The 14,358-nt window shown below is 42.0% G+C and overlaps 1 protein-coding gene across 13 annotated transcripts in view; it reads right to left on the bottom strand.

Annotated features, from left to right (window-relative positions):
* NEDD4L (neural precursor cell expressed, developmentally down-regulated 4-like, E3 ubiquitin protein ligase) overlaps nucleotides 1-14,358 on the bottom strand; it is a 366,704-nt gene that overhangs the window by 45,803 nt on the left and 306,543 nt on the right. For all 13 annotated transcript variants that reach the window (XM_025364982.1, XM_025364987.1, XM_025364984.1 and 10 more), the window contains 3 exons: nucleotides 13,438-13,635; nucleotides 6,828-6,905; nucleotides 5,398-5,452 (listed from right to left, as the gene is read on the bottom strand). In XM_025364982.1, the coding sequence (XP_025220767.1) occupies nucleotides 5,398-5,452; nucleotides 6,828-6,905; nucleotides 13,438-13,635 (331 nt within the window). The remainder of the gene's footprint in view (nucleotides 1-5,397; nucleotides 5,453-6,827; nucleotides 6,906-13,437; nucleotides 13,636-14,358) is intronic.

The raw sequence follows: 14,358 nt of genomic DNA, 5'->3' as shown, positions 1-14,358 counted from the left end.
GGGAGAATGCGGTGGACTCACATGAAAAGTACGGAGGGGCAGACTGGGGAGAGTAGGTTCTCTGGAGTTTTTGGATCTCTAGGTTAGTAAAAAACAAACAAAAAAAAAACAACAAAAAAAAAAAAAGAAGAAGAAAAGTCTTCAAAAAGTAAAGGGTGGCCAGGAGCAGTGGCTCATGCCTGTAATCCCAATACTTTGGGGGGCTGAGGCAGGAGGATCACTTGAAGCCAGGAGTTCAGGCCCAACCTGGGAAACACAGTGAGGACCCATCTCTACAAAAGGTTAAAAAAAGAAATTAGCCAGGTGTGGTGGTGTACACCTGTAGTCCTAGCTACTTGGGAGGCTGAGGTGGGAGGATCGCTTGAGCGCAGGGGGAGGCTGCAGTGAGCTATGATTGTGCCACTATGCTCCAGCCCGATCTACAGAGCAAGACCCTGTCTCGGGGGCTGGGTGGGGTGGGTGCGGGGGAAGAATATTGATTCTGTTTATTTTCTGGATACACTGTAAGTGGGCTGATAAGAATAATTAGTGAATTCTGTTTTAATGACCATATCAGGAATTTTTAAAAACCTTATCATTATTTTAATAAAAGCAGACGAAAAGCTAAGGGAAAAAAAAAAAAGCTACCAAAGCAAGTGATGATTCCAGAATCTTTTGTTTTCATGCTGTCAGAAAATTTACATGAAAAATCTCAACTGTTTGAGAGAATCTTGATGGAAGCAAAAGGCATTTTTGGGTCCCTTACCTTTCATGGAAGACTTTGGAAAGTAAAAGCTGCTATTGTGATGGAAAACAAGAGAAAAGAAAACCAAATAAAGGAAACGGAATACAGCTGAGTAAAAACTGCCTTAAAACACCAACTTGGATTATAACCGTATCAATGGATATTGTCATCAAAGCAAAAAATAAATTAACAACTCCTGACTCATGGGGATTCGCAAGTCCTCAGACCAGACCCGAAGTTCATGCTCCATCCTGGACATCTGCACCTGGGTTTCCCATAAGCACTTCAGCTCAACTCTACCAAAACCAAACCTCTCATCACCCAACACCAAAATTGGTAACGTTATCTTCATTCCAATGTGCAGTATCACAATCCACTCACTGTCCCCATCAGGAACCTGGCTGTGTCATTCACTCTGGTGGCCCTGGACCAATCCTCTCTCTCCCTGATAAGCTGCTTGCTAGAGAGCTCATTTTTTTTCTGAACTGTTCTCTGGGCATCACTGGGAATTGTCTCAAACCCCCTGGTTCAAGACATCCTCTACAGCTCTGCCAAAAGGATCTCTCTAAAGAATGATTTCGATCCCATCCCTCCCCTCTGGGAAATTCCCTGGGAGCTCCCCACTGCCTGTGGCTTGAGCCCGAGTCCCCACACCTGGCAGACACCCTTTGGCTTGGCCTGTGTGCCATGCTGGCCCCTGCGGCACACTAGCTGTTTGGAGCAATGCTGCGTTTCTCAGAACGTGGCAGCATCTGCACGTATTCACACACCTCCACACATCCTAGGATCACTCTTCCCAGGGCTTTGCCTGCCTCAATCCTACTCAGTGTTTGTCAACCATCTAAAAAGTGACCCATTCCCTCAGGGCCCATCCCTGTGCCCAACCACCTCCCAAGCAGATGCAGTCCTTGCCTATTCTGTTTCTATGTAACAACTGATCCACTCCTCTGATACTTGAAATATCTCCCGCTACTTTCCCACTGGACTTAAGCTCCTCGAGGACAGGGACTGTGTGTTATTCATCTTTGCAACCCCTTCTCTACCACTTAAGACCAGTACCAGCAGGTAACAGGAACTTAGTGCATTATTTTTTTTAATGACTGAATGAAGCTGATGGTGAAAACAAAGTCCCTTTAAAAACAGCCTAAGCTTTTGGAACAACACAAGTTTTTACATGGTTATGATGAAGAATTCTGCAGTGAAGTATGGTCAGCGTATGAAAGTATGGAGTAGCCAGGTAATTCTTTTTTTTTTTTTTTTTTTTTTAAAGAACTTTGGAGTTTAAACTTGCTTTTCCTCTTTGAGATATTATATTTCAAATAAAAGGACAAGAAGGAAGTGGAAGGATGAGAAACTCAGTTTAGTCACGATGAACAGGTCCAGTAAGACTGTTGATAGGAAAGACTAAATAGGACTTTACAAAGTCACTGGAATTCAATTTTCTCTCCTAATGTTGTAGACAGGATACCTGTGACCAATTACTCAGCTGCTGGGCCTGTGTGGTCTTTAAGAAGAATGACATCATTCCTACAAGATACAGAGATTCAGTTCAAGACTTTTCCTTAACCTCCCACCCTAGGCCTGAGAGCCAGGAGCCATTCCATAGACAGCAACCAAAGGAATCAAGGAGTCTAAAGAGGTTAGTCTCGATCATTCGTTGCTTTTGAAATTAAATCTTTAAGATGGCTGAGTATTGTTAATCTTGAAAATGTCTAACTTCTCAGGAAAAACTTACAAAGCAGAAATAATCAATTATTGAAAAGACAAGTGCGTCTCGTCATCTCATCTGTAATTCCACGTGGACCCACGTGCCAGGTATGCCGGAAGACAGGAGGACTCTAAGCAATTTACAAGTTAACGGCGTTCACAGCATTGTGGCATACGCAGGCATAACCTGGTTCCTGTCCTGTAGGCATTATGACAGCAGAATCAGATGCTGAGTTTTGCTGGAAGATTGTTCAGAAAAAGAGGCTTTATTCTGATGGAAAGGACATTTCTAAATGTTATCTTCCAGGTAATTCAACCCATTTGGAATGTATGTGTCAGCCTGATAAAGCCTCTTCAAAAGACAGGTATTCTGCAGTTTTCACACACTGAATTTTGCGGAAAGGCCAATGACTTGAACTGTTTCATTGATGTGTACTGTGCTACAGCTTTCCATTGAGTAAATCTTGATGAATTACGGTAGAAATGTAGCATGAACAGCTAAGGAGGCAGCACTCATAAATCCTTTTCTTAAATGGTTTTTGGTCACTTAATTTATGCTATATCTCTTTAACAGAATCTTTCAATATGGTTATGCAAAGGCAAAATAAATTTTAATCTCTAAGTCAATGGCCACAAGTATCATATTGGCACAGCTTAGTTGCATCAGGCTCTGTACAGAGTATACACGGAGCCTCGGGGATGCTGTTCTAGTCAAGAGAAATGAGGAAATGTTTGGGCAGAGCGCTGGAGTAACTGCAGAACTGATCAGAAGTAAGGAAAAGCCCAGGCATCTAGCAGGTAGCTACCTTCTTCCACCTTCCAGTAAGCCAGAGTTGGGCCAGCCTCAGGCCGGTGGGGGTAGGGGGTTGGGGGGGGGGGCACCTACCGCTCCTCAGGTGAGTTCACTTCACTTTCTGATCAAACACAGCAACTTCCTAAGAGTTTCACCACTGACCCTCCACGAACCTGATTTCAAGTCACCATGTATCAAGCATCTCCTATAGATTCTACTAGGTCTATGACATCAATAGTGAAACAGTCGGTGATTTTTACTATTTTAACGCGCGCTAGGATAGCCCTTTGCAATCGTGTTTTTCTGTTTTTGGCTCCTTGCAGTATACTAAACACATTCACAACATTCTTTTTAGGTTGACCTAAGCCAGATCTCCAGCCGGAAAACCATCACAATATTGTGTGCAATGCTCTCCATGGGTCACACAGACCAAGATGTGCTACCAGTGAAGACCTGTTTTAGTAAAATGATCAGTATTATTCACATCTGTCTGAAAACTGGAATTGTGATGTATAAAAAATACTGCAAAGGAAACTTTTTTTCTTTTTTTTTTTTTTTTGAGACAGTCTCCTCCGTCGCCCAGGCTGGAGTGCAGTGGTATGATCTTGTCTCACCGCAATCTCCACCTCCCAGGTTCAAGCGATTCTCCTGCCTCAGCCATCCGAGTAGCTGGGATTGCAGGTGCACACCACCATACCCAGCTAGTTTTTACTTGTGTTTTTAGTAGAGACGGGGTTTTATCACGTTGGCCAGGCTAACCTCGAACTCCTCACCTCAACTGATCCTTCCACCTCGGCCTCCCGAAGTGCTGGGATTACAGGCATAAGCTACTGCACCAAGCCGAAAGCTATTATTTTGTTTTTTGTGGGAAAAAGAGGTGTGGCCTCTCTCTCATTTTAGTAAATTCTCTTAAGAATAAAATAATAAATAGCATTTTAAGGAAAAAAGTAGGGTATACACATACATGAAAGCAGGAAAAATACTTTATGTTTACTATGAAATTCTGGAAAGTTGGCAAATCTGCCTATTTTTTTGATAAAAGACGAAAACGAAGTCTCTGCACCTTGAAATACCTGTTTTAAACACAGGGTAGCCCACCCTTCTAAACACACCTACGACTTCTACTTTTAGTTGAATTGTAAACTGCTGGTACTCTTGCTTAATTCCATTTATAATAAGCCCTGAACCTCCAGGGCCTGAAGGTGAAATTCTCTTCACAATGTACTCTGCCTCCTAGTAACATCTGAAAAACGTACTACGCCTGTGAGATAGTGACCAGTCCTACATGTGTGAGGATTACTTGTGGCCAGACTTCTCAGCAGGTGGCTCATCAATGTGCTTTCGTTTAGTTATGAAAGTGTGAAGCCCGGAAAACCTGGTGGGATTTTCTGTTCATGAACCAAATGAAAGCAAAGACCAAGATACTACCAAATGGCACAGACGGTTGAAACTTGACATCTATTTGAAGGCTTCTTTTTAATATACTTTTTCAGAAATTTTAAGGGACATAGAAATATGATTCCATCAAGAACATGGCACCTCCAAAAAGAATGAGAAAAAAAAAATCCCACTGGCTAAAAAGCAAACTTATATTAGTTGAACTTTTAGTTGGAACGAGAAACAACACATTTATTCGTAGGTGCTGGAGCAAATGTCTATAGCAAATATACTACAATTTCTAGAAAATACATATATATTAGTGTTGTGGGTGCAAGGAAACATGCTGCGAATAGAAAATAAGGTCAGAGAGGGCATCCTGCCATAGGACCCTTGAAGGCAGTGTCTTAAAAAACTTACATGCTGCTTCAAGCACTGTTCACAGATTTTTGACTAAATCATCATTTCTAATCTTATTTTCTATTACCAGAGTGTATTTATTAAATGTGCAAAAGTCAAGGGATCAACAATCAAAATGTGGTTTACAAATTAAAAAAAAACCATGTTAATAGGTCACAAGATCAGATTGGGTGAAAGCTTGATGGGCTACTTGAAGCAAACTTGGGGTGAATGCACAGTACCGTATGAAGGCACTGATTCTCTGGTATCATTTTCTCCACATAACACCTGGCTACCTAGATAAAGAGTAAAATGACAAAGCTTTCACTATGATGTCTGAATTACTCCCTTCCCTCTAACCCGCAACACCTGTGTGTCCATAACAGCGCCTACTTACTATGATCAATATAAAATGTTCGGCCATCCAGGTGAATTCTTTCTTCCCAGCCAGGCTAGTATCCGGGGAAGGAAGGGAGACAGAAAATACAAACATTAGCTAGGAGTTCCAAAATCAAAGGCAACATTTAAAAACCACAGGACACCTTTGTTCTCTTTTCTGCTAGGGTACATTTATGCATTGAGCATGAACTAAATACGAACACTTCAAGTTGACTCCTGACAATGTCTAGCAACACCCTTTATCACGTGCTCAGGTCTCAGATGTGCTGACTGTATGAAGAACAGGAAATGGGCTGCCAGCTCAAAAGCTTCAAAGGGAAACTGTAGCATTCCATGGAACAGGGGAGTTTGAAGTTGAGTACCATTTAATTAAATAAACACTGAGTATTAAAGGAAGGGAAGAGGGGGTTAATATAAAAATGTTAGACACGGTTACTGTATTTATATTGTCCAGGCAGTCGATGATCTAATATTGGTATTATCTACCACGAACTTTTACTAGTCTAGCTCAGGAACTAAACAGATTTGGAGAATTTTTTCAAGATAAAACTGGTATGCCCTCATTATCTAAACTATCCGTATTTGCTATCTGAACCTCAGGAATCCAACAGATTCAGGAAAAATGCTTTCTTTTCTTTTCTAAACTCACGCTCGGGTTCTTTCTATTTGAACCCAGGAACCAAACAGATTTGGTGTGGGATACCTTTATAACCTAATGAATAATGATTGAACCTTAACCTTCGCAGCCTCAAATGTTGCCCTAATATACCAGGCAACAAAAAGGTTCTCACACTTGGAAAACAACCACAAAAATTCCCATTTAAAAACAGCCTTGGAGTCCATCCACTGCCCTGTCACCCCCTACGGCTTTTTCAAATTGCGAGTGAGTTGTTGAGGAGGATGTATGTGAAGGTTTCATTCAAAATCCAATTTTAAGTATATAGCTCAACTCCTACTGAGCCGTCACCAACAAGGGAGAAAAAAACTTAAAAAATCTGCAGGTTAAATGACTTATAGAAACTTTCTATGACTAATTAGACCTTCTTCTGCCATACTATTTCCATTACTTTGGTTCTGATGATTTAATCAGCAATATGGCTGGAACTCAGTGGTTGCTAAGTTACAAAATAAGTGAGTGCCACTTAAATTGTCACCTGCAGATAATGTCTCTTGAGTATCCTGTGTACAAGTTCTATCTTCCACTGGAAGTTAACAATTCAGAAACCTCTTTCATAAGTACTGGATATCACATGAACTATAATGTACGATTACAATTCAGCTAAACACTTAAATTCTATTAAGAAACACAAACCAATGAGATCCACGAAGCCTGGAGATAGAGAAGGTCCACAGGGCCTCTCCATCAACATAGAGCGGATAAAGGAACAAACATTTTCAGACCATTCCATGTGTCTCCAGTGTACTCACAGGAAGGGGACCAAGGTCATTGGGGTTTAAAGATGTCTTTGACCGCATATGCACTGGAAATTTCAAACGTGGATCTTCCTGCAAGAAAAATGTAAAAGACAGTAGATGCTAAGTGGAAGTATCTGTGTGCAGTTACTGGGTGCTTTTCTTCTTGAGCTGTTTGTTTCAAGGCAATCAGACTGTCCATGCCTGGAGCGTGAGATAGGTCCCATCTCTGCTTTGTACAGGAAGCCTGGCTGACCGTCTCTTGAGACAGACTGTACTCTTCCTTCTTGTACTTGGTGGAAGGAGGAGAGTAAGAATATTTACATGAAAGGTTAATCATTTCCCCCAAGACCTTGAGAAGGGGAAAGGGAAGAGAGTCCCAGCAGTGATGTTACTAGGGAAATCAGAATAGAGGGTGCCAGTGAATGTAGCACAAAGAGGGAGTGGGGACAATGGTTTCGAAATCTCTCCATGGGTCCTGCGCCCCCGGCGAGGGGAGCCAGCCTAACACGTTAGGGAATAGGCCCCTCTGCCACACCCCGCTTCAGCACTTGTGTTCCCCTCCATTCCTTCCTGAACTCAGCAGAGAATGTGAATCTGGTCCGTGAAGTCACGTGGCTACTCCAGGGAGGGCCGCCTTCCTCAGGCAAAGTCACAAAGTTATGATACGACTTTACTGAGATTCTTGACCAAGTTCTGCAGATTAAGTTCTCATTTATGCCTTAATATTTAAAAGTTTACAAAACATTTTTCTTAAAGCATAGGCTTCATAAGATACCACAGAGAATCAACAAAAGAGAAACATGTACTCTGACATCTTGGGTCAGGCTGCATGATTTACAAGGCATGGTCAGATGTATGATCTTGCAACAGACCCTTGTTAGGAGGTTGGGCATATGTTCTGTTTCTTTAGATGAGGAAATGGAGTTTCAGAGAGAACAAGAAATTGCCCAAAGGTTATGACCCAGAGTCCAGGAGCTGACTCTTACTTATGGAGACCCAGTTAAAATGCAGTGTAGGCTGGTTGCGGTGGTTCACGCCTGTAATCCCGGCACTTCGGGAGGCTCAGGTGGGCACATCATTTGAGGTCAGGAGTTTGAGACCAGCCTGGCCAACATGGTGAAACTCCATTCCTACTAAAAATACAAAAATTAACCGGGTGTGGTGGCGCGCACCTGTAGTCCCAGCTACTCGGGAGGTTGAGGTAGGAGAACTGCTTGAACCTGGACAGTAGAGGTTGCAGTGAGCCAAGATTGTGCCACTGAACTCCAGACTGGGCAGCGGAGTGAGACTCTGTCTCAAAAAAAAAAAAAAGAAAAAGAAAAAGAAATGCGCTGTTAAGGCCAGATGTGGTGGCTCACACTCGTAATCTCAGCACTTTGGGAGGCCAAGGCAGGAAGACTACTTGAGCCCAGGAGTTCGAGACCATTCTGGGCAACAAAGCAAAACCCTATCTCTGCAAAAAACACAAACAATGAGCTGAGTGTGGTGGTGCATGCCTACCTCAGCTACCTGAAAGGCTGAGGTGGGAGGATCACCTGAGCCTAGGAGGTCAAGGCTGCAGCGAGCCGTAAACTGTGACCGTGCCACTGTACTCCAGTCTGGGTGACGCAGAGAGTCTTGCCTCCAAAAAAAAAAATAAAAAGGAGAATCCATATCTTTACCTTAAAAAAAAAAAACACACTGTCAACCAAATAAGCTTAAGGTTAAAAAAAGTAAACTGTTAAGACATTTGATATCAGCTTCATTTAATTTTGTAATAGGGCCTTTGCTGCTGCCAAATTACTAGATTTTTCTGCTTCCTAAGTCAACCATGTAAGTCATAGTATCACTGAATCATAATTATAGATCTTGGGAACTAGCAAGGATCAAAAAAGACCACAAATAACAAAAATCAACCTTTGCTTCTTGCTAGTTAGGTGAACTTTTAAATGACGAAAGAAATCATGTTAGCAGTTTGTGATACATACTGACCCTGAACCCAATATACTTTTCTAAAAGGCTAAGCAGAGGCACAAAATAATCCAGTATTCTGCAGTACACTGACATACACAGAACATAAAGAAATACGTTAAGCAGATTTAGGATTGAGAAGGTCCAAGAAGCTGATAATCTGGTAAACATTTGTGACTGGTTAACTACAAACAGAGGAAAAACTGAAAGCACTGAATTTCTCAAAAGCTACCCACTCAATGCTAACTCTGATCTGGACCAGGTAACGCCACAACCAGCGGGGGATCCTTGGGTTTCCACCTAGCCAATGACCACACCAGGTTTACAGAAAGCTGAGGACGGCTATTACATGAAAGAGGGCAGGGTTTCTGAATGCCACACACAAGGCCAGCCTGGCCTTGGAATCACACGTACGCTGCCGTGAAAGACAATCAGCCCTATTGGTAAAAGCCTGGTGATTTAAAGGTGGAGGGGAGAAGCTGAAATTAGAGAAAAGTGTCAGGGGGGCAGTGAGGGGCAGAGCATGAAGTATAAAGTCAGCTGAATTTCAAAGGTCTGCTAAAGTGGCCTTGCGTGGAAACCCAGACTTCACAGACTGTGAGGGCCAGAGGCCTTGAGGCTTATAATATTATTTCATTATATCAACAATAATAAAAATAATGGCAGCAGCTGCCATGAATCAGCTCTGAGGGCTAAGGCTAGTGGTCACCCCCGAACCCCCACTCCCACCGAGCCACTCAAGGAGGCAGGCATCTCTCTTTAGTTGACAGGGCACGTGAAGTGGCGGTCAAGGCTCTCTATTAGCTATGGACAACTTCAGGGCTGATGAGAAGGTAGGATACTAACGAGGTCTCAGATGCCATGAAAATAAATGATCCAATGCATAAAGCATGCTTGGTTGTTTCTTCCTTTCTTCAGTGTCATACGGGAACTCTTTCATGTGTAATATAAAATTGCTTCCCTCCATCAAGTTCAAAGTGTTTTTAAACAGGATGCAAAGAGCAGTATCTTTTTAAAAAGGGCGTTCCTAATTCAAAATATATAAAGCACAGGGATTTAAAAAAATGTGCCTCTTTTCTTTATCTTTTCCATCCTGGAAGAGACCAGCAACCATGCCTAGGGTAATGAGTTTCATTACTTTGAACTTGGATGGAAAACAAATCTGCAACTTAACTAGGGTGTAATCTTTCTTGCTACAAAAATAAGCCCATGCTTCATCCTGTGAAAGGCATATATACACTAACACGGGTTTAGGATCCCTCACCCATAATGCTTGGGACCAGAGGGGCTTTGAATTTCAAAATATTTGCAGTTATACTTACCAGTTCAGCATCCCTCATCTGAGAATCTGAAATGCTCCAACAAGCATTTATTGCCTGAGTGTCATGTCAGTGCTCACAAAGTTTCAGACTTTGGATAAGTTGGATTTTGAATCTTTAAACTACGGATACTCAACCTGTATACACGTGCTCTGCGCTGCTGAGGACGGAACATCCCTCCTTGGCACATCCCTCCCAAGCCCCTAGTAGTCTCCTGCATGCATTCCCTGAAAGGCCTGACCCAGGCGGGGAACAAAGCCAATCATTGTTTGTTTGTTTGAATGAGGCTAAACTTGGCCCGGCAGGGTGTCTCATGCCCATAATCCCAGCACTTTGGGAGGCCAAGGCGGTAGGATCACTTGAGGTCAGGAGTTCGAGACCAGCCTGGCCAATACGGTGAACCCCGTCTGTACCAAAACAAAACAAAAATTATCTAGTGTGGTGGCATGTGCCTGTAATCCCAGCTACTCAGGAGGCTGAGGCAAGAGAATTGCTTGAACCCGGGAGACAGAGGCTGCAGTGAGCTGAGATTGCACTATTACACTCCAACTTGGGTGAGAGTGAGACTCTGTCTCAAAAACAAACAAACAAACAAACAAACAAACAAAAGAATAAGGCCAAACTTTATCCAAACACCGATGGCATACTGCCTTTATCTGTGTGTCTGTCTGTAAAAGGTCATGTATTTCAATAACATATTTCAATAAATTTTTTAAATTTCTCAATGTATAGAGGGGAAATGTCCTGATACTTTTCAGGCTTCTGGTTGGTGTAAGAATCAATAGTGCCCAGACTGATGGGGGAAGCAGTGTTATTTTCATCATTTTCAACCTGTACTACCAATTTTTTTCCTTTTTCTATTCTAATGCTCAAATCTAAGGATAGCTATGCCGTTCTCTCATTTGTTCTCTTCCTCTTTCAAAATGAGAATGCTTATACACTGTTGGTGAAAATAAAAATTAGTACAACCTCTATGGAAAAATAAATAAAATAAATTCAAAATAAAAATCAAAGCAACCCCCAAAACCAACTCAAGGCAGATTTTTAAGCTGCAAATTATCTTTATGCGTCTCTCTGGCTCTTCATCTTTTGTCAAAATGAACAGGCAATTTAGAGTGTGTCTCCCGCAGGGAGAATCCTGCCTAGGCCTTTGTTTAGAAGCAGTAAAGCAGCTGTGTCAGCACATCTGAATTTGCTTAATAAGGGGAGTAACTTGTGGAATTTCCAGTTGTTACCTTGAGGATTTTCCACACTAGCAGCAGTAACAAAATGTTGTTCTAACAGATTATAATTTTAAATCAGTAAATTAGTCAATAACAAGTATCTGGGTAAAAAGGGACAACTGGAAATTAAAAATGGGTTTCATTCAGCAACGTTGCAAGCAATAAATAAAGCGAGTGCTGTTTCATTTAAAATACAATCTGCCCAGCTGCAATTACACTGCCGTTGTGGCTTGAAAGGCTGTGAAAAGGTTAGGGGATTTGATTACTAAGCTAGTTGAAATTACTAAAATCATAGCTTATGTTGGCAAGCCACAGTGGCTCCTTACACTAATCCATCTACTTTTATATTCGTTAGCCCTTATTTCTGGAGCCGGTTTCTGGCTAAGGACTTGAAATTACAGCAGTGCTATAGTAAATGAGAACACTGGCAGGACAGCCAGGGGTCCCATGGTAATAAGAAAAAAGACATAAAAAACCAAACAAACAAAAAAACCCCTTCATGACTGTATTTTCCAACGAGCTGCCTGTCTCTTACTCTTGGCTCACCTGCAAATCTGTAACATTATCTGCAGACTAGTAGGGGAGTCAAACCTACATGTTATTATATGCCTTAGAAGCAGTTATCAGTTTACCAAATGAATGTTACCAGATCTAAATGAGAAATTCTCTTGGCAGGCCATTCCCTTATTTCAAAATAGAAAGAGCTCTTAGAGTGGTTCTCACTTAGGGCTGTTGTGAAATGTGTAGGGCATTTCTGGTCATCACTACGTTGGGGTGGGGGTAGTGGTGACCATCAGCACCTGGTGGCAGGAGCCAAGGTAGTTAAATGGTCTGCAACTGAAGGCACAAAAGTCCCTGCCCCAAATGCCAAGAATGCCCTTGAAGACACAGTGTCCCACGAGTCAAAGGATTCTAGGAGCACGCCCTCTAGACCTGCTGGACTGAACTGATACCACCCAATGGGCAAGGCATAAAATGACAGCCCAAATCCCCTTGAGCAGGGCTTGTTCTTGAATCTAAGACTGCTGGCCTATCAAATGGACACACCTAATGTCCATCACTAGAAATGGGAACTAATGGTGTATGTTTATTGTTGATCCAAGACCAAAGAGCTAGGGCCAATGACAATCACCAAAATTCAACCAGTATTCCCATAACATCAGTTTTGAACAAGTAGCACAGATAATAGTAGGACCAAGTTAAACTCTGAGTTAACTCTAGCTAGACAATTCGATGGGGACATAACAGGAAGAAAACCCACCTGCAGCATCAAAAATAGCCAGAAATAAGGGAACCAATTTCAGTTTAATTACAGGTATAGAGATTATACAGCAGAAAAATACCAACTGATTTTCAAAAGAACTATATACTACATTGAAAAAGCCACCCACTGATTCAGCTCAAGAAATAAAGAACTGACAGAGAAATACAAAGATATGCATATTCACCTTTGATTAATCTCATTTTGCTCAAGATAATACAATGTACAGATTCTTTCTTGGGTACAATTCAGGACTACATGAAACAGTTGCATGGTAAGAAAAATCAATTTTGACAAAATGATCACAAAAAGGAGTATCAGATTTACAACCAAAGTCACTCCATACATCCCCTATCCCATGATTAAGGGCACGGAAATGTAGCTCAGACGTGTGAATACTGATCTGATGTGAACAGTAAAAACTAAAGTGACAAATCAAAAGAAGGTGGGTAATGCCAATAAAAGTGCAAAAAGAAACTGACAAAAGAAAAAATTATTTGAAAATGATTATAACTCCTATTTGAAAATGATTATAACTCCTTATTTTGTAAGATGGGATCAATTAACAAAATCTTAACAGCACAGAACAGTACCTTTCCATCCAGCATGGTGAACTGTCTAAACTAGAGTTTCCCAGGAGAAAAGGCAGTCCCAGCACCAGTACCAAAGACAGCTATCAGCCTGTGCCCACCCACTCCCACCCACCCATTTGTGCAGGGGCCAGATGCAGGCTGAGGAGACCCTCTGGAAACACCCTTTACAGTCAGTCTAATTCCTCTGCAAGAACTACAAACACTGAGTAAGGAAATCAAGGAATTAATGCCAGACTTCACGATGAAAACGGAGCCAAATAAAAGCAGCAGCCTTACCCAGGTTGTGGTCTTTGTGTTATGATCAATGAAGAAGGGCCGGCCGTTTGGCGCTATCCTCATTTCCCAGCCGGGTGGCAAGAAGCTCTGTGTGACTTTGTGTTGTGGTTTGGGGGAGTTGTAAGGTGATGGCTGTGGGGACTGTGGGTTGGAAAGGGTGTCTTTCACAGCCCGACGTACGGGTGAGTCCTTGGCACCCTAAAGAATAACAATTAGCATTAGAACTCTTCAGCAGCTGCGATTCCAATGTGCCAAAATGTACCTGGGTATTGTAGGAGGCTTCTCTTTGGAGGCGGACAAGAGGGAAGATTCCCAAAACCTGTTTTCTGTCATTCATTTACTTTTAAATCAATCTAACTTTACATTTCCTCTGTTGGATAAACACACAACAATATTAAGTACTTATAATCACCATCCTTTGGTAGCTACTCAGTATGTACCAAAAATACTGTTCTGTACTAAGCATTATGGACGGAGATTTTACAGAGTAGAGAAAAACGTGCCCTTGCTCTTAATGAGCTCACAGTCTAATGAAGAATAGATTGGCAAGTTTTAGAGCACAGAAAAGAAAAACCTACATCAATAAAGACAATGATCTGGAATCTCACAGTTGTTACCCATGACATTCATATCAGAGTGCGGAAGAGACAGCATCCATTCCCACTTATTGGCATCTGGACCCAGGGCATGGAGAAGCCCACAGTTGTCTCTAAGACACAGTCAAGCTTAGGACCTCAAACCTTTGCTCTTTGGCTTCTCTAACTCTGACATTTGTGATGTTAAAGGATGGCACCAAAACAATACAAACACGACAGAGAGCACAAGCAGATGCCCAGCCACGATGCAGATATGCAAATATGCATCAGAAACACGTATGCCCATAGAATGAAAGACCCTACAGTCGAAAGAAAAAAAAATGAT

This window comes from Theropithecus gelada, chromosome 18, assembly GCF_003255815.1.
Source record: "Theropithecus gelada isolate Dixy chromosome 18, Tgel_1.0, whole genome shotgun sequence".
Classification (NCBI taxonomy): Eukaryota; Metazoa; Chordata; class Mammalia; order Primates; family Cercopithecidae; genus Theropithecus; species Theropithecus gelada.
This window is presented reverse-complemented; position numbering and strand designations above follow the sequence as displayed.